Here is a 19,740-nt window from a genome sequence, read left to right as displayed (position 1 = left end):
CGCAATACTTGACCATCGTTCGATATTCGTTCACGATCATTTCTCTCGTTAAACAAAATGCCACCGTGAAACTTATATCCAAACTGTCTTGTGAGAATTTACTGTTCACTTTTGCACAGATCGTTTTTGTTCAAACTGTTCACTTTTGCACAGATCACAATTGGCCTGTTAACTTTTTTAAATTTCCCACGGCGATTATTATTTACATTAGGGATTAACTATCGATAGGTACAGGCAATACTTTGATTGACATTTGTTACATTGTACATTTATGACATTGTGTTGACATTTATGATATTGTGTATGCATGGTTAAATCGCAAATTAAAGTACAAACATGTCTTTTGATGATACAATCGACGAGTACACAAAACAAATATATGACATGGAAGAAGGAACAACTTATAGAAATAGTTTTGTTTCGTCAACACCAAAAGATGAAGGTGTCTAAAATATGATATTGTAACAAGAAACTATTCGGGTCTGGGATCAAGAGGGTCCTCATTGTAAAGAAAGGGAGATAATAAAAAAAGGTGATTTACCAACCTCCAACAACTCGAATACGTACAAAACTGTTAAATTTTCCCACATTGATTTAGAGGAAGGGGATACTTTGCCTTTACCCATAGATAATAGTAACATTAGGGAAAAAGACAAAACTGACAAATCAAAGTACCGACATACTGGTAACACAGATAATTCTAGTGTAAAAATCAAACCATGTCAATATAATGGTAGCACATCATGGACGGACTATTTGTCCCATTTTGAAATGTGTGCACATGCAATTAATTGGTCGGAAAATCGAAAAGGGTTATACTTAGCGGTATCGTTAATGGGACAAGCACAGGCTGTACTTGGAGATTTACCAAGTGAGAAAAGACAAAACTATTCCGATTTAGTCAGCACACTTGAAGAGCGATTCTCGCCTTCTAGTCAAACTGAGTTATACAGAGTTCAGTTTAAGGAAAGACGTCAAAAAGCCAGCGAGTCGCTTCCCGAATAACATGCATAAAGCCAGTCAATTCGGAGATTGTCCAACTTGGTATATCCTGCTGCCCAATTGGACGTACATGAAACTCTCGGGAAAGAGCAGTTTATTGACGTGCTCGTTGAATCGGAAATGAGACTTAGAATAAAAACAATCGCGACCGAAAGGTTTAAATGATTCCGTGAGACTTGCCGTTGAATTAGAGGCGTACAATAAAGCCGAAAATAAAGTAAGAGAGGGACAAGGTTATTTACGGCAAACTATGAACGATGACGAGTTAGATAGGGAAGAAAGGATTACCAAAAGTGACTCGCCAACGACTGACATTGCATCATGGATGCTACGACTGAAATGGCAAAATTAGAAACTATTGGTATAAATGAGGGGTCTTCTTATAATAAAACGAGATATACCCAAAGTAAGAGGACATCTAAGGGTTGTTACAATTGTGGCAAATTTGGTCATTTAGCAAGGGACTGTCGCCTACTCCGAAGAAATCAGAACAATTATAATGGAAATAAGGGGGATGGGTCTGTCAAACATTAATGAAAACTGGGAAACAACATAACCGTAAGACAAATGAAGGTGCGGTTACAACAGCATCGGAAGATGCTGGTATGTATGTCAAACTAAATGTAGGAGACATTAAAGCCAAGTTTGTGGTTAATACAGGAGCAACTTTGACATTGGTATCTTCTAAGTTATACGATATGTTGACTCCATAAGATAAATCATATCTAAGTGAAGTTAAGACAACTGTTAGGTCAGTGTGTGGCAATAAGCTAGAGCTTCGTGGAAAAGGGAGGTTCAATCTGCATTTCGGTCCAAATATGTTGCAATCTGAAGCTGTTGTGACTGATCTACAAGTTGACGGTATACTTGGTTTGGTCTTCATGAAAGGACATAATTGTTTAATTGATGTTAAGAACGAGCACTTTTGTATTGGTGTTTTTAAGGTAGATTTGTGTTTTCAGTTATCGATAGGCCGTTACCGAGTGGTTGCTTCAGAAGCGGTTGCAATACCGCCAAGGTCAGAAATTGTCATAAATGGCACGGTTTGCTTAGCAGAAGGTAAAAAAAAATACCTGCTGACAATGCTTTGTTAGAAGCAAATGATCATGCAGGAAATGATAACATTTTGACTGCTAGAACGTTGGTAAGGTCAGGCGAAAAAGTCCCTGTTAGATTATTGAACACAGAACTACATCCTAAGACAATCTATCCTGGTACAACTATAGCCCAAATGTCTGGTGTTGACCAAGTACTAGATGGTAATATTAGTTCAAATGAACAGAAACATGACGGACTTAGACCAGATTTACAAGATCTGTAAGACAGGACATCAGATGAATTGACTTCGAAAGACAAACAAAAAGTTAAATCTTTGTTGATAGAAAATCAGAACTTGTTTGCTTCATCCGATGTTGACTTGGGAAGGACCAATCTTGTAAAACACTAAATCAATACGGGAAACGCAAGGCCATTCAAAGAACCGCCTCGTCGTACACCTTATAATTTTAACAAAGTAGTAAATGACAACCATGACAAAATGTTGCAAAAAGGAATAATTGAACCCTCCCAAGTCTCTGGGCGGCAGGGATAGTCTTAGTTAAGAAAAAGGACAACAGTTATCGCTTTTGCGTAGATTATAGACGCTTTAACAGTGTGACCCTTAATAAAGACGCGTATCCTTTACCGAGGATTGACGATTCGTTAGATCATTTAGAAGGAAATAAATGGTATAGTACTCTAGACTGTTGTTCAGGATATTGGCAGGTGGAGCTGGACGAAAATGACAAACACAAAACAGACTTTTCAAAGAAGGGGTTTATTTTAATTTCGGGTCATGCGTTTGGGGTGTGTTGCGCTGCACAGACATTTGAGCGATTGATGGAAACCATACTTGCTGGTTTACTTGCTTGCTTAACAATTTACAAGAATTTTTTGCTAGGCTTAAATCGGCTGGTTTAAAACTGAAGGCAAAGAAGTGTACCTTATGTATCACCAAGGTTCGTTTCTTAGGACATATTGTCTCTGAGGAAGGAATTTCCACTGACCCCGAAAAGATTAAAGCTGTTAAAGAGTGGCCCACCCCTACAAATATAACTGAAGTTCATTCCTTTTTATGTCTTTGTGGGTACTACAGAAAATTTATCAAAAGCTTTGCCCATATTGCCAAACCATTACACAAAATAACAGAGAAAGAAACTAACTTTGTTTGGACTTCAGAATGTCAAGCCTCGGTCACACCTTACCGGATAGCTTGAACGGAAGCCTAGCGGATAACTTTTTTTCAATCCGTTCATGTCCTTTAGACGTCCGTTCTTATCCGTTAGACGTCCGTCCATATTCGTTGCATGTCCGTTAAGCGTACGTTTTATCCGTCGACGTTCGTTCTGTCCGGATAAATGCCAATTGAAAACTTTGCGTCAGAAATGCCAATTATTGGTATGTCAGATTTCTTAAGGTTCATAAATTCTTATTATTCATAATCGATCTTAGAGTATAGGCACGTCTTCACAATCAAGCAGTTCATATTCAGGGCAGACACTGCCCTTTGGCGGAATTTTGAAAAACAAACCAAAACCAGTAACACAGAAACATTTTGAATATTTATGCGATTTACATGTTTTATTATTGTCGCCTTTGAATTTTCCGTATATCTTGTTCATCCGTTTTATCCGGTACGCTTCCGTTAGGTGTCCGTTTTATGCGGTACTCGTCCGTTGGATGTACGTTCGACATCTGTTCTGTCAGGTACGTGTCCGTTTCTCGTACGTTGCATATCCGGTGTGTGTCCGTTATGCATCCGTTACACGTCCGTTTTATTCGGTCAGTACATCAACGGACTCCCAACGGATAACACTTTTGTCAACGGACAACTTTTATTTTCATCCGTTAGGCGTTTGTTCGTGCTATCCGGTAAGGTGTGACCGAGGCTTTAAGAATCATTTGACCAATTGAAAAGTAAATTAACAAACGCACCAGTTCTTGCATATCCAGTTTTTAACAAAGAATTCATTCTTGATACTGATGCAAGCAATTTGGCAGTCGGAGCTGTCCTGACTCAGAAATCTGATGAAGGGCTTGAACATGTTGTGGATTATGCTAGTCGTACACTTTCAAAATCAGAACGAAAGTACTGTGTGACACGCAAGGAGTTGCTTGCTGTGGTTTGTTTTGTTTTAAAACATTTCAAACCATACATATACGGTAGAAAATTCACAGTAAGAACTAATCCCGGATCATTGAAGTGGTTGCTTAACTTTGAGAACCCAGAAGGAAAGATAGCTAAATGGATAGAGACACTAGGTTCATTTGAGATGCAAATTCAACATCGTCCAGGAGTTCAACATAGGAATGCAGACGCACTTAGTTGCATTCCTTGCAAAAAATGTGGTTATCATACCGGTAAAAAAAGAGACTATTACGACTGAGACAGAAGACCAACATGACACTGTTAATGCTATCACCCGTATTGATGGTAGTAATGACAAAGATGATAACAGTGAACATCATGATTTGTCTTTAAAAGAAATTCAGAAAAATGATCATGACCTAAAAATTGTGACAGAATGGGTTGAAAAAGATGAATGTCCTAAGTACAAAGATATTTCCGATAAGGGATTTTTCTTAAGATCAGTTTGGAATCAATAAAACAACATAGAGTTAAGAGACGGTTCGAAAACCTGCAACCAAAATTGTTAAAATGCAGGCTATTATTCCTTTATCAGAACGCAAAAAGGTTTTACAATTTTCCAATGATGATAATGTTCTGCTCATTTGGGTATCCATAAAACTTTGGCAAAAATTAGACAATCTTATTATTGGTTTGGGTTACAAAACGACGCAAGGACTTACATAAACGGCTGTGACAAATGTACACAGCGAAAAAGTCCACAAAAGTCCAAAAGAGCTCCAATGGCTTTGGTTGAAGCTAATGGGCCAATGGAAAGGATAGCTACAGATATCCTTGGTGAGTTGCCCGAAACAGAAAGTGGTAACAAATATATATTGGAAGTTTCTGACTACTATACAAAGTGGACAGAATCTTTTGCCATGCCGAATTTAGAAGCTAAAACTGTGGCTAAGATTATAGTTGAAGAAGTCATTGTAAGATTTGGTGCTCCTCATTGGATACATTCAGATCAAGGCAGGCAATTTGAAAGCTTGTTGTTTCAAGAGATGTGTTGTATTTTAAACATTAAGAAAACACGTACCACTCCATATCATCCAAAATTTGATGGTATGGTGGAAAGGTTTAATAAGACAATGTTAAGTTCATTTGTAGAACAGAACCAGCGAGACTGGGATGAATACATTCCTTTTGTCATGATGGCATATAGGGCATCAGAACATGAGACAACTGGACAAACGCCAAATAGTATCATGTTAGGTAGAGAACTATCAACCCCTTTAGACATCATGTATGAAATGCCACCATCCGTTAAAGATATCCCTGCACATAAGTGGGCTTGGGAGCTTAAAGAGAAGGTAGAACACTCCCATAGTTTTGTCAGAGGTAAAATTAAAGGGCAAATGCGAGGACAAAAACACTATCATGACCTCAAATTGTCATACCAAAATTTCAGAAAAGATGACGAGGTATACGTTTATTTCCCAGTAAAGAAACCTGGGATGTCTTCAAAACTGACTAGATTCTGGAAAGGTCCTTTCAAAATTCTCGACAAATATGGTGACCTTACATATAAAATTGACTGTGGATATAGAGGAAACCCACAAGTGATACATGTTGACAGACTTAAGAAAAAGAACAAACAGACATTAATGACAGAATCGGATTATAGCACTTTTAGTCCCTTGAACACTGGAAACAAAAGTGCTGAAAATGACCAAGTAGAGACTCCTTATTTACAAGAGATTGCTGTTCACGAGTCAACGTTGCCTGATGAAGATGAACAAGAAAGTAGTCAGGAAGGGCGCCGTACAAGACGAAAATCAGCTTGGATGGCAGATTATATTGTTGAATAGATTTTGTTTATTTAACTGAATTAAAATGTGTTTAAAGTACTTCTATGTTTTATATGTTTAAAAGTTAGTTTTAGACATGCGGGACGCATGTGTCTTTGAGGCGTGGGTTATGTGATGATTTTGTATCTAAGGTTAAATTGTTTACATTGGTTACAGTTCGGCAGAAGCCTTATTTTATATATGTATATGATACTTTAATAAACGTATAAAAGAGTTGGATGTTTCGCGGGTAAACTTTGAGTCAGGTCAAATGTGAAGGGGTGTTCCACAGGAAACTGTCCAAACGAGTAACGAGGCACTTTGGTAGAACACCCATCCTTCAAGAATGGTACAGCTTCAATCGGGGTATATAAGCAGGAGAGATTCCTAGCTCAGGGTCGATTGTTATAAGTGTTCGGAGACATAAGACCAAGTACGGTACGTTTATATTCGAGATCGCTGTCTCTTATATATTAGATAGTGTGTTAATATTACTAAGTGTAATAAAAAACAGGTTGGTGCCTGTTAGAAATACGGACTTGCACGTTTACAAACAAAACCGTATTGTACCGTATAGGACAAGTGTGAGTCTGTGTGACCACTTTGTAAAGTATATAATTATACCAACGGAACAAAGACAAGTGTGTAAACTTGTAGGCTACATTCTTGTATCAGGAGGACAAATTTGTTCCTGACCAGTTGTATATATATTTAAAGTAGAATTGTTTATAGATAGTTTATTAGAGATTGCAAAGAGCAGTTGTACAAATTTTGGTTCAATGACGTTAATTTATGAATAAAGATTATTTGTTATATATTTTGTAAAGAGAGCAATTTTGTATCCAGTATCAAACTGGTTACGGACTCATTCTAAAATAGAAATAGACACGCTTACACTGTGTTCACGTTACAGATCTATTTCGAACTAACTAAATACGTTTCATATGATATTAATATTTTATTTTAGACAATATGCTGGGTGTACGATCAATATTGGTATTTGCTGTAGTACTTATAGTTTGCAACCAAAGCACTGCTGGAAAACACAATGAAAAATTGACAGAAAAAGAACTGAAAACCCTTGAGGAAATTGAAAGACTATTGGAAGAAAGAGAAAGTGAAAATGGATTGCAGAAGAGTGAAGATGCCAAGCTTTTGGTGAAAGAAGCCTTTGGAACATGTATGGAAGAATTTAATAGGTTCAGAGAAAGGCAGAGACAGTTTAAAATGGAAGGTAGGTGTAACCTTCGTATGACTCTTTCAGAGATATGATAATACTTGTAAAAACAAAAGGTATTCGATACCGAACCAACGATGGTGCAAAAAAGGGAGGGCCTATATCCTTTATCCAAAATACATTGCACTGATGATAGTTTGCTTGATTTTACCTTCATGTATAGTCTTTTAAATCATTGTTGAAATTACATTATCAGGTCTTGATGGAAAACCAAAACGGAAAAGAAACAGACTGTTCAAAAGAAGTAAGCGTTCAGAAGAAATTCAGAAGATTGGTCATATTTTGAATTGTGCCAAGAAAACTTTGATAAAGGAGTGAGTAGTTATACTAAATACAAACGGCTTGTCATGCTAAGGATTTTAATTGACTGTTAAAAAAATCTAATGCATAAAATCCCTCAGACAAGTTGGCCTGATATTTTACAGTTCTGTGAATGTCTATTTCAGTTCAATGCACTCATCGATTCTTATTGGTGTTTTTCAAACTTTATAGAGCTTATCACATGTACAATTCATATTTTAATAACACGTATCATTCTTTGTTTTGGGGAATATGTAATTTTTTTAATGTAGGAATAGCAGGAACGCTTGTAATAACCTTTTATCGATTATTCAGAATTATATATATAAAATCACTTTCAAGAATCTTCTGTCCAAGTTTTTCAAAAGATTTGTTTTTATCTTAAGGAACCTCTGTTCAAGTTTTGTCACATTCTATGAAGGTTCAACAAAATGATTGATGTAAAATAAAATAACTTCGACTACAGACTGAACTTAAATGTTAACGAAGTCGACGAAAAGTTTGGATCGCAATGTCTTGCCTTTGCAACCTATGTATCAAGCAAGACAAATATCTATAATAACGTAGCTGATGATACAAAACACCAACGTGTTCTTATAAAAGACCATGTGCATTATTTATTGTTCAATGCCTTCAAACATTTTCAGATGAGGCATGGACAAGAGGAAAACAGCACGTATTTATGTATTATGTTATTGTTATCCTTTTTTAGAACAGGAAAAACATTAAAAGAACTAAGTAATGGGGTAGAAATCGCCAAATGCTGGAAAGATACTATTAAGGAACTCGCTAATGGCGAGAACTTACCGAAAAGGTAATATTTAGTAGCATATATAGAAAGATTAATTTCTTCAAAGCTGATTTTAGCTATTCATTGAATTTTAACCCCCAAAAAAAACGATGAATAGATAATACACAACAAATTTTTTGAAATCGCAGTGTGTTCCTTACTAAAAAATCAAAAAAATCCCGTAATACATGGTTGTTTTGAGTTACCGTTTGCATACAATTTCATTTCTAAATTATCAACGTCTTTCATGTACTTTTCCCATTTTTGCACTACTTTACTATATACCTATTGTCGACTTAAACCACCTGGCAATATGAACGAGTGTTGCTGCTGAATTAGAATATGATTTGCTTTCTAGATTATTTGATGCTATTCGTATTTTGTAAGTTGATTACAAATCACCGTAGGAGATAACATTTAGACAGTTTAAAAAGGTAATTTTCATCGGCTCTTGAAGGGAGGATACAATCGATTTTTTAATAAATCAAATGTGATATCTACGGAAGCCGATAAGGGCCATTCAAAAAAAAAATTATGTCGTAATTACGACATAGCATGTCGTAATTTTGACATAACATGGCGTTATAACGACATCGCTATGTCGTAATTTCGACATAACATTTCGTAATAACGACATCACTATGTCGTTATAACGATTTAGCTATTACGACATAGCTATATATATAAAAGAATATGTATTATGATTGCCAAGAGACTAAATGACACAAAAATTAACAACTATAGGTCATCATAATGCCCCCAATAATTAGAAAAGCCCCGCATAGTCAGCTATAAAAAAAAAAGGGACGAAAGATACCAGAGGGATAGTCCCAGAAATGCTGTGTGGCAGACAGTGTTATTTATAAATTATTAGCTCCCTTGGTAACTCCAAATTTCATATTTAATGTATTTCATTGTTAAATAATGTACATGAAGCTTAATAAGTATATGTTTGTTAATTGCATAGCTTTTGCTATTTGAATCCATTGGTTAAAGATATTTATTTATATTGTAAAATTTAATATTTGCATCGTCGCAAAATCTTTGGTTACCTTCTTTGGTTTCCTTCTGTGAGAAAGTTATATATTTTATAGATCCGTTATAGTTCTTTCAATTACTGACGTATCACGCATGGATGGGCTACATAGCCAATCAAGGACGTTAAAAGCTTCAATTTATTGGAAGAATAATATGTGGAAGTACATATGCATACGTGGACTGACATTCAGTCCTACCAAGGCAAACTAAGCGTTTCACATCCCAATCAATAAGCGCAAACTACATGGCTTCTTGTAATAAGGGTGGTTGCTCTATTTCTACTTTCAAACGTTGGGCACGATGTTCCTACAACACCACGTTACACTTAAAATGCGGCGTCGAAGAGGGTTTTTGACTTCGATTAATTTTTGCAAGTTTTATTCGGTTTTTTATATCTTGGTTCGATTCTGGTTCTGTTCGTTTTGTGATGTCATTTTTCCATAAGTTACCTCAAGTTGTGGAAATGATTCGATTTAATAATGTTTATCCTTTAAGTTATTTCAACTAAAAATGCAGAACTGTCGCAAGTAATGTAGGAAGGAAAGATGGGACGGAAGTACATTTATACGGTTTTCAATAAAAACAAGTTTTTTTTAGATGTACAAAACTTTTATCATAGGATGTTTAACTTTCAAGGTGCATATCATCTGTCATTGTAAAATTTCTATATCTTAATTCAACTCCAATACAAATATATCTGACACTGCAAGTAAATCGGACATTTTTACCCTTGGTTAAATTTGAATAGAATTGTATTTTCCCTGGCACACAAGGTGTCGAAATACACCCCTTCAATTACTTGAACCTTGGCTTGAGAATTATTTCCCAAGTCATCTATAGTGTTCAACTTCTGATATACATTTTAAAATATAGTAATCTACTCCTGGATCGTCCACAAGTTTATATTGACGAAAAGTTCCGGCTTCGCAGCCGCTAGTACAGGAATTACTTTCATCACGACAGTTATAACATGAATAGCAGGACAAATCACGAAGTAAAACATTCCGTGAACTGGTATTAAGTATTTTAATATTGGTGATTGCACCTTACTGAAGTGACGACTTTAAATTGTCTATTTCGGAGTACTTCCGCAACATAAATTTCAATTCGCATTTTACATTTAGAGGACTGTCTTAGTGTCTCCAATTTGTCTTTGCAAAAGTTGGACGAAGATCATGTGATTTTTCCCCATTTACCCATTCTATTAAAAAAATCGTTAAAAGCTATAAACGATTAATAAAAATTGCAAAATTTAACCTGTGTCGAACCTATGTCCCCGGGCGGAGTCTATAGCAACATGCACTATTCTTTTTTTCGGCAACAATCATCAACCTCTTTTTCCAAATTTCATCACACGATTTGTTGTTAATTATCATGAACATTTAATTGAAACTTTAGCACATGTAACGTCGGAAATTAACGTCTTTCGGATTTTAGACGTTTTCAGACGTTTGGACAAATTGGCTACCGTTTTGTAATGTGTGGAATCATTTTATTCCTTGAAGACTCAAATATGTAGTTAATAAGAAAAGAATCTTGGCATTTTTTACTCTTCGTGCATCTAACTTTTGTTTTGATCAATTATAAAAAATACGCGTTAACTGCTTTGAAAATGAAATATCAACTTGGACAAAATGGCTACGGTTTGAAAAACGACTGTGAAGAGAAGATTTTATTGAATCAGCAATATTTGAACTCACGAACAATGAGGCAAATATTTGTACTTTTGTTAGATATTATTATTGTCTTACTCTTTTTATTCATTTTCTGCTATATCTACTTATAAAATTCACTTTCAGTCGTTGAGTTAACGAAATACGTCGTTTGACATTTTTCTTATTCCAGCTTAATATGCAGCCACCGAGTCAACTGAAATTTGGCAAAATAACGACTTTAACGCCACAAATAACCGACACATGTCGCTGTTCCTGCCAAGAATCAAAAAGATCAGAGAATAAGAAATAGGATCACTTTACATAAGAGTTAAAACAGTTTTTCATAAATGTAACGTTGGACATCCGTTTTTTTCACATAGCTTTGTTATTTTAATCTTCAAATAAACTAGGTTATACTTACTATATGATGAAGAGCTGTAAAAACATAATTTAAAACATACAGTATATTGATTTTTTTTTAAATATTGGTTCGTGTTTTCTAACATTTTAATTTTGTTTTGCGGATGAAAATTTGAAGATTCTGTTTTAAATCCTAGGGGTTGTAGGAACATCGTGCCCACCGTTTGAAAGTAGAAATAGATCAATCAATACTTCAGTTCGCCCTTATTTCAAGAAGCCGTGTAGTTTTCGCTTATTTACAGGGAAGTGGACAGTTTGGCTCGCCTTGGTAGGACTGAAACAAAAAGAAGTTTATATTGACCTTGACAGGCTAAATAGCCCTTCCACGATCGGAACTTTGTTAACCTTCAATGGGATCTATAAAATATATAAGTTTCTTACAGAAGGTAACCAAAGAAGGTACCAGAGATTTTGCGACGATGCAAATATTAAACTTTACAATATAAATAAATATCTTTAACCAATGAATTCAAATAGCAAAAGCTATGCAATTAACAAATATATACTTATTAAGCTTCATGTGGTTAAATTATTTAACAATGAAATACATCAAATATGAAATTTGGAGTTTTACCAAGGGAGCTAATAATTAATTAATAATACTGTCTGCCACACAGCATTTCGGGGACTCTCCCTCTGGTATCTTTCGTCCCTCTTTTATAGCCGACTATGCGAGGGCTTTTCTAATTATTGGGAGCTTTATGATGACCTATAGTTGTTAATTTCTTTGTCATTCAGTCTCTTGGCAATCATAATACATATTCTTTTAAATATATAGCGATGTCGTTATTACGACATAGCAATGTCGTTATAACGACATGTTATGTCGAAATTACGACATAGCGATGTCGTTATAACGACATGTTATGTCGAAATTACGACATGCTAAAAAAAATTACGACATATTTTTTTTTTTTTTTTAATGGCCCTTATCGGCTCCGTAGATATCGATAAATATTGTATGTATAAAGTTCAATTCAGAAATATTGTTGCTTCTTGGAAACGTCATTTCTCTGACTGATCGCAGTAACTGCGCCACATATTTAAAGGAATAGGTGAGATGAGTATTTTCTTGACAGTCAGCAGATAATCTTAGGGAGCAACCATCAAGGGAGGGGGTAGGGTATGTTTTTTCCGTCTAAATGAAAAACTAGAAAAAAATCGCGCAAAATTTAAAACTTTTTCTTTTGTCATCTGCTTGACCACATATTTTTTTATTCAATTGGGGATCCGATTTTTTTTTTTTTTTTAAACAAACCACAACCCCCTTGCAGTGAATTGGTCATCCCCTTACAAAATGAGTTGTGAAGTTTTGATTTACGTCATTATTTTTAAATCTTTAATTTCAGACATCAATCTTCAAGGTCGAAAAGGATGACACCAGACGAATGCAACAACATTCCAGATGTGCATACATACAGAACTATTGATGGCCAATGTAACAACCTGAATAATCCTTTTTGGGGAGCAGAATTTGAACAACAACCTAGATTTTTATCTGAAGTGTACGAAACAAATAGCGGTGAGTACCTATTGTATGCAATTGTATATATATGCTTACAATCATAAAACTTTCGAGTACAATTGTCGTACTCAGACTAAAAATATCAACCAATCAAAATTCTGGATTTGTCGGAATTTTGTACTCCGACTATAGAGTCAAGTTTTATAACCAAAAGACCTGCAACTCTCGTTAAAGTCACACATATTTATCCTTATAACTTAATTTTACACCAATCCAGATCCTTTATATACTATTCCGTATACTCAATAAGTACTGCATGACAATTCCTTTTTTTTATATACATAATGTTATAAGTGCTATCTTCCTTTGGTCGTCTGTTATCAAAGTAAAATGGAGGAAAGAACCTAATCAGGTGAATAAAGTGTATAACTAAAAGTCTATGTGAATTATTTGTAGTGGACAAACCCAGAAGAAGCGTAATCAATGGAGAAGTCCTACCAAATCCAAGAGAATTGAGTAATGCAGTTTTTGCTAGCGCAGAAAATGATATTAATGAAAGTTTCAACACCCTTATGAGTATGAACTGGGGACAGTTTATTGACCATGATATTGTACTCACGCCACAAATTACAGGTATGACAAAATAAAATACTGAATAAATAAAAATATCGTGTTTCTTAACTTTCCAAACACATTTTATTGGATTTTTTAAATCGATTTTGGTGTTCAACTTTAAGTTTAACATGTTTAACGAACCGTGCTTACACTTCAACAGGTCAATTTGACAAAACAAATTGAAAGGGTATGGAAAGTGTGAGGTAATGGATTACTGGAAAGCAATGCTTTTTTCATAGGTAGTGTAGTTTAATTAGCTGTTGCTCCGAAGTGTTACTGTTTGGGTAACTGATACCCCGACGTACATAGGCTCACGTTTTCGGAGAGGGTCTTAGATTCGGACATAATAAGTCGATCGTTATACCTTTAGACAAGAATAAAATATATAAAGTAAGTTTTTGCTCGGTCATCACATGTAAATTGGCCTTCTTCAAAGCCTGTGTTAATTATTCTGGTATCTCTAAGAAATATGACAACTGTCCATACAATATGACCAGATCTATTCTTGTAACTTGTGAGTAAATCATGAATCAAATAAAGACTACAAAACATTTACTATAATTACAAAACTAAACGCTCAAGATTAGGAAACAGAAGTAGGTGGCGTTTTTCTTATAGAAAGTATGGAGAGAATTATCCCAATGGCAGTGTTTATGTGTAAAAAAAACCTTAGCCCACATAAACCCAACCACGCTAAAACAACTTTTGAGTAACCCTTTTCAATTAAATTTTGTTTTAAATATATTTAATATACATTTTATTTCAAAACACAATTGATTTTTTTTTTTGCATTAATGTTGAAATATGTTTTGTTATAGGTCAAGATGGCGCCGAAATATCATGCTGCGTGGATGGCAATAGTCCTGTTGAAAGGTACATGTACTTGTCTTCATAAATATAACAATCAATAAATTATTTGATTTTAAAATTCTTTTTAATTTAAATGGTAGCTATCTGAATATTCAATGAATTTGTAAAATGATTGATTGATTTGCTGTTTGACTAACGCTAACGTCCAACGGCAAATATTTCACGAAAAGTCAAGACAAAAGTAGATTAAAAATAAATCTATAAGGTAGTTTCGCAAATATTAGGTCGCGAATTTCGACTGTCACTCGAACAAGATTTCCTGTTTGATAGGTACAGAAATTTTGCTTTGCCAAAGATCATTTACGGACCGCTTGTTACAATTAGTTTCCAACGATCAGAAAGCGTACATTCTAACTACATGTGGTGTTAGATTCAACGTCCGAATTGCAACCAGAAGCTGCGTATTTTAAATATAACTTTCACATCTAAACGTGCCTCTGTTTTTGTTTTACATGTTTTCTACTGTCGAATGGGAGACGTCGTTGGTTTATGTAATTTTTATACGTAAAAAAAAGTTCACAAAACTGAAATCACATATATCAAAGTGAATGAAAACATTTGTTTTATAAAAAGACAGTTGGAAAATGTGAAAAAGTTAACGAGCAAACTTGAACTGCTTAACGGTGATTTTTGAATATTTTGTTTAAAATTAAATTTCAGGCCCGAATGTATGGCCATAGGAGTGGACGCTAATGATGAATTAGGTATAACATGTATGGAATTTGTACGATCGGCTCCTGCGGCTGCTGTTAAACTTAGTGGTATGGATAATTTAATTTCAATCTGGTGTCTAATGTGTTTATTTGAATAGTTAGGGACCATACCATCAAGGAAAAGGGGGGGGGGGGGGGTGTTAATCAAGATTGCATCATTTGAGCCCGATATTCATCCATTACCGGTGGTTAGATTTTCTTATTTTAAAACGAGAATGCCGAAGACATTTTTTAAATTCTGAAAAGCTGAATTATCGATAGTAGAGAAATATGATATTGCATGTGAAGCAATGGTAGAATTTGTTTTATTTTTTTATTTTAAGACAAAATCAAACTAGTTTCGATTGATTTACTGACAAAGGTCTTTATCTGCTTTTATGACTCAAAACGCATGATAGCCCTTTTCACATAAATATGGCCTCCAACTGACGAATAGATGTTTCATGTAAAAATCCTTTTATTTACATTTAATCAAGTGACTTGTTGAGAAAAGTATTAAAAAAATGATATTATCTATTTTAGGTATCTTGATGTACTCAAGAATAGCGCGATACTTATCGCTTGTCCTGTTAAATAAAATGTCCAAAACAATTATTCAACTTATTTTGCTCAAACTAAGTAAATCGGGTTTTTAATAAAAATTCTCGTTTTTTATCATTCAATAGATGGAAAGCAGCTGACCAATGTGATAACTTCATTCATAGATGGTAGCCAGGTTTATGGTAGTACACCAAGTCAGGTAACAGCACTGAGAGATGCAGGTGGTAAGCATATTACATTGACTAGTTCCTGATTTTTTTTAAATCTGTGGAAAACAATTTATATACTACAAGTGTGGACACAGATCAGTGTGGATAGTATGGTTGGATGTTTGTATAATACTTTATCAGTGTAGACGTCTAGTTAGATATTAGAATCACAATAATTCGTGTGAATTAAAACTTCATAATACATTCATTAAAATTGTTGTCAATTGTTAATTATTTTTTAAAAATTGTATACATGTCCCTATGCCTAGTTCTAACTTCTTGAATTAAAACTTCCTCGAAAGTGAAAGTATAATGCAATGCAATCCATAATTTTGGAACATTGATAATGAATCATGAATGTATTTCTTTCTTAATAATTCATTGTAAATGTTTATCATTAAGGCAAGTTGAAAGTAAAATTAGCAGCCAATGGAAATTTGCTTCCTGAAGACTCCTCTGATGACAGTATTTGCTCTTTAACCGGCGAAGATTCAGATGACTATTGTCAGTTAGCTGGTATGTTATTATATGTATAAGCGTTATAATTTATAGATTAGTTCCTCCGAATTACTTTCTCTTTAACATAAAAATTAGTTAAACATATATTTCTTCACTCTGTAAGCACCACTATGGTTAGAGCAACACATTTATTATAATTGTGTTTTTTCTTTTGTATATGCGTTAAGGGCCTCAAACTCACCCTTTTGGGTTTTTTTTTCTGTTGTTGTGACGTATTGGAGCAATCACCACATATTAATGAAACATAAAAAGCAGTGCTTGACACCGTCATTTCAATACATTTTTATATTTCTTTTTCATATTAGAGGACTTGGGTGGCCGAGTGGTCAAGTATTCGAACTACTGTAGCACAAGTCTGCCGACAATGTTGGGTTTAATCTCAATTGACTAATATTGTCAGTTTTCCTTCTGAATGTCGGTTGTTCTTTCCTTGGTATTTCAGCTCCCCCACCATTAAAAACTGACCGTCACGAAATAGCATGTCAGTAATGAAAGTGGCATTCAACACCAATCAACAAATAATCAATTTACTTCATATTCGTCAACCTGGTTTAACTTTTTGTTTTGAAGGTGACGAGAGAGTTAATATTCAGCCTGGACTTGGATCCTTGCACTTGGTTTTTATGAAGGAACATAACCGCATAGTTGATGAATTAAGGGCACGTCAACCCCAATGGACTGATGATAAGTTGTTTAACGAAGCCAGAAAGATAATAGGTGCTATTATTCAACATATCACCTACAACGAATGGTTAGCAAGTACGTATAGTTTGATATTCATTCCCTATATCTAGAAGTGGAAATTGTGTCGATAGGGTGATCTACCCTTTTTTGGTTCATTGTATTTTAAGATTGTTAGAATGTTAATTCAAACAATGGTGGAACGCCATGGACTTAACCATCAATGACTTGGAAGTACCATAGATATAAAATAAACATGTTATGAACAATAATCGACAGTGAAATATCATTTACTCAACTCCGAGCGTAACGTTTTTTTTTTATCTTTGACGATGATATGCCATGTATTCAGCAGGATTATATCACTGTGTCATCAGTGACAGGAAAATACAAAATATTCATCACGACATATCTTTGGTAATCTAAATGAGAAATATCATACATCCAACACTTATCATACATAGTTACTAGGGAACACCATGCAATCGAACAAACCATATCATTGATACAGGCAAAGGACGGTACTATACAGTCAATATAGATGATACCCCAGCCCATCACAGTACTCACAAAACGAGGAAAATTGGTCCATTATACCGATATCCATCGGAAGTTGAAACACCAAAAAATGAGGAATTAATCGCTTTAAATTGAATCGATGAAAGACTAGTAACGTTGTGCTTATCATAGCATTGAGGGTTAGGAGTTTTTGAAATATTGACTTTTATTTCGTATCAATGGTTGTGTAATTCTCTTGAAAAAAAAGTTTTATGCTATCTCCGAGTCAAAAAGTAAAAATGCTACGGCAAAAAACGCACAAAGAGTCCATAAAGTTTTAAAGAGGAAACTAACAATTGAACAAGAACAATCTATCACACCAAAATGGGAATTTCTCTAAAAGGCATTTCTGTCCAAGTTTTGGCACCCATATCGGTACTCTTGACAAGCAAAATAATGTTATCTTTGACAGAATATGTACAAAAGTAAGATATTATGTAAAAAAACAACATTTCGCCAACAAATCTCGCCTAATTATAAAGATGAAATTACCAAATATGATGCGAACATAGAACGCTTTCGTTTTTATGATTATCATCAGATAAATATTTTAAGTATCAATCAAAGTGCTATTCTAATCTTAAGTATTCGAATTCACAAATTGGGATGCCAAAATAATCACTTTTTCAGCAAATCAAATAAGAAAGTTAAATGCTATATATAAAGACAACAGTAGTATACCGCTGTTCGAAATTAATATTCAGGAAAAAAACCAAATCCGGGTTACAAACTAAAAAAACTGAGGGAAACGCATCAAATATAAGAGGAGAACTACGACAAAACAGAAACACAACATTAAAATGTAACACACACAGAAACAAACTATAAGTAGTAGTACCAGATATCATCGACAATTAAGAATTCATGCCCCCCCCCCCCAAAAAAAAAATTGAAATGCTCAGGCTTTTTAGCATTCTTATATCACATTTATGTATTTTTTTTTAGATGTGTTTATTGATGACGTGATAATAAAGCGTGATTTAGGACTGTTGCCTACAGGCTTCTTCAATCATTACGACAATACAGTCAATCCCGGAATAACAGTTGGATTTGCTACAGCTGCTTTACGATTTGGACATAGTCAGGTATGAGCTAGATCAATGTTGAATGTTGTACCTTCGCTAAGTTTATAACCCAACTTCTTTGTTTTCAAAATTTCGTATGCCTCTCCTAGCAGTTTATACCCGTTTTTTTTTACAAACTTTCTAACATTGTAACGTTTCTGCAACTATCTCTAATCTTTAGACTTTTGACAAATTCTCAGGTTATAATGTGTATTTATAGTCTTTGGTATCAAAATGTTGAGTTGAATGCTTTTCAGTTAATATCAGACAATGTAGTTTTTGCACTGTTGAGGAAGTGTACTTCCATAACATATTTGTTAGGATATGCAATTTATTTGTACACATTTCCTAAGGTTTGTCTGTTAAGAACATCGTTTTCATTCATTCACATACTGTCAAACAAGACTCTTAAAAGTAAGCAGCAGTTTTTCTGGTTTAGGGTTTCAATTTTTGTATCGTCCGGATCATTTTTGCGTTCTACACGGTATGGGTTTCGGGAAAACAAAGGAGAAACATTCCATAAAACGTTAAAAGACGTGTACAGTTGAATGGTAAGACAAAAAAAGAGGGGGAAAAGGGAGGGTTGGAGGGTCAGGCAAAAAGTTACATCATATCGGTCAATCATGGGTGTTATTCAAAACATCAAAGGAGTTATTTGTACATACATGTTAAGCAACGCGAAAAGTAGTAGTATCAGATATCTTCGACGGTTCTTGCTAAAAAAAATAAATTCACAGGCAACTTTTTTGTCTCTACCATGATATGAATTCAAACTTAGTAGACCCATTTAAAATGTTTATTTTTCTAGCCCTTACAATTCAAAGTGCTCTCTTCTGCCGATAATTTGATGAATTATCAATTTCCTAGCAATCGTCAGTTAGGAAAAGAACGTAAAATAACAAAAATAACGAACTCCAAAGAAATTAAAAAAAATAATCCGTTATCAAATAGAAAAATCAATATGACCAAAGGTCCAAACACATCAAACGAATGGATAACAACTGTTATATTCCTGATTTGGTACAGACATGTTCTTCTGCAGAAAATGGTGGAGTAAACCTGAATTTGTGGCTAGCTAAACCTCTCACTTTTATGACAGTCGTGT

General features: G+C 34.5%; 2 protein-coding genes across 2 annotated transcripts in view; both read left to right on the top strand.

Moving 5' to 3' along the window:
- The window catches only part of LOC139511788 (salivary peroxidase/catechol oxidase-like), a 40,344-nt gene that overhangs the window by 10,612 nt on the left and 9,992 nt on the right, over window positions 1-19,740 (top strand). The window contains exons 2-12 of the mRNA XM_071298848.1: window positions 6,929-7,195; window positions 7,395-7,512; window positions 8,211-8,312; window positions 12,751-12,923; window positions 13,323-13,499; window positions 14,300-14,354; window positions 15,012-15,112; window positions 15,730-15,828; window positions 16,216-16,329; window positions 16,903-17,091; window positions 18,517-18,656. Coding sequence (XP_071154949.1) covers window positions 6,934-7,195; window positions 7,395-7,512; window positions 8,211-8,312; window positions 12,751-12,923; window positions 13,323-13,499; window positions 14,300-14,354; window positions 15,012-15,112; window positions 15,730-15,828; window positions 16,216-16,329; window positions 16,903-17,091; window positions 18,517-18,656 — 1,530 coding nt within the window. The 5' untranslated portion in view covers window positions 6,929-6,933. The remainder of the gene's footprint in view (window positions 1-6,928; window positions 7,196-7,394; window positions 7,513-8,210; window positions 8,313-12,750; window positions 12,924-13,322; window positions 13,500-14,299; window positions 14,355-15,011; window positions 15,113-15,729; window positions 15,829-16,215; window positions 16,330-16,902; window positions 17,092-18,516; window positions 18,657-19,740) is intronic.
- On the top strand, window positions 2,234-3,257 carry LOC139510769 (uncharacterized). Its single transcript, XM_071297298.1, has 2 exons — window positions 2,234-2,319; window positions 2,942-3,257. The coding sequence occupies exons 1-2, from the start codon at window positions 2,234-2,236 to the stop codon at window positions 3,255-3,257; spliced, it is 402 nt and encodes a 133-aa protein (XP_071153399.1).

This window comes from Mytilus edulis, chromosome 2 (genome assembly GCF_963676685.1).
Source record: "Mytilus edulis chromosome 2, xbMytEdul2.2, whole genome shotgun sequence".
Lineage (NCBI taxonomy): Eukaryota > Metazoa > Mollusca > Bivalvia > Mytilida > Mytilidae > Mytilus > Mytilus edulis.
Note: the sequence above shows the minus strand (reverse complement) of the source record. Positions and strands in the feature narration are given on the sequence as shown.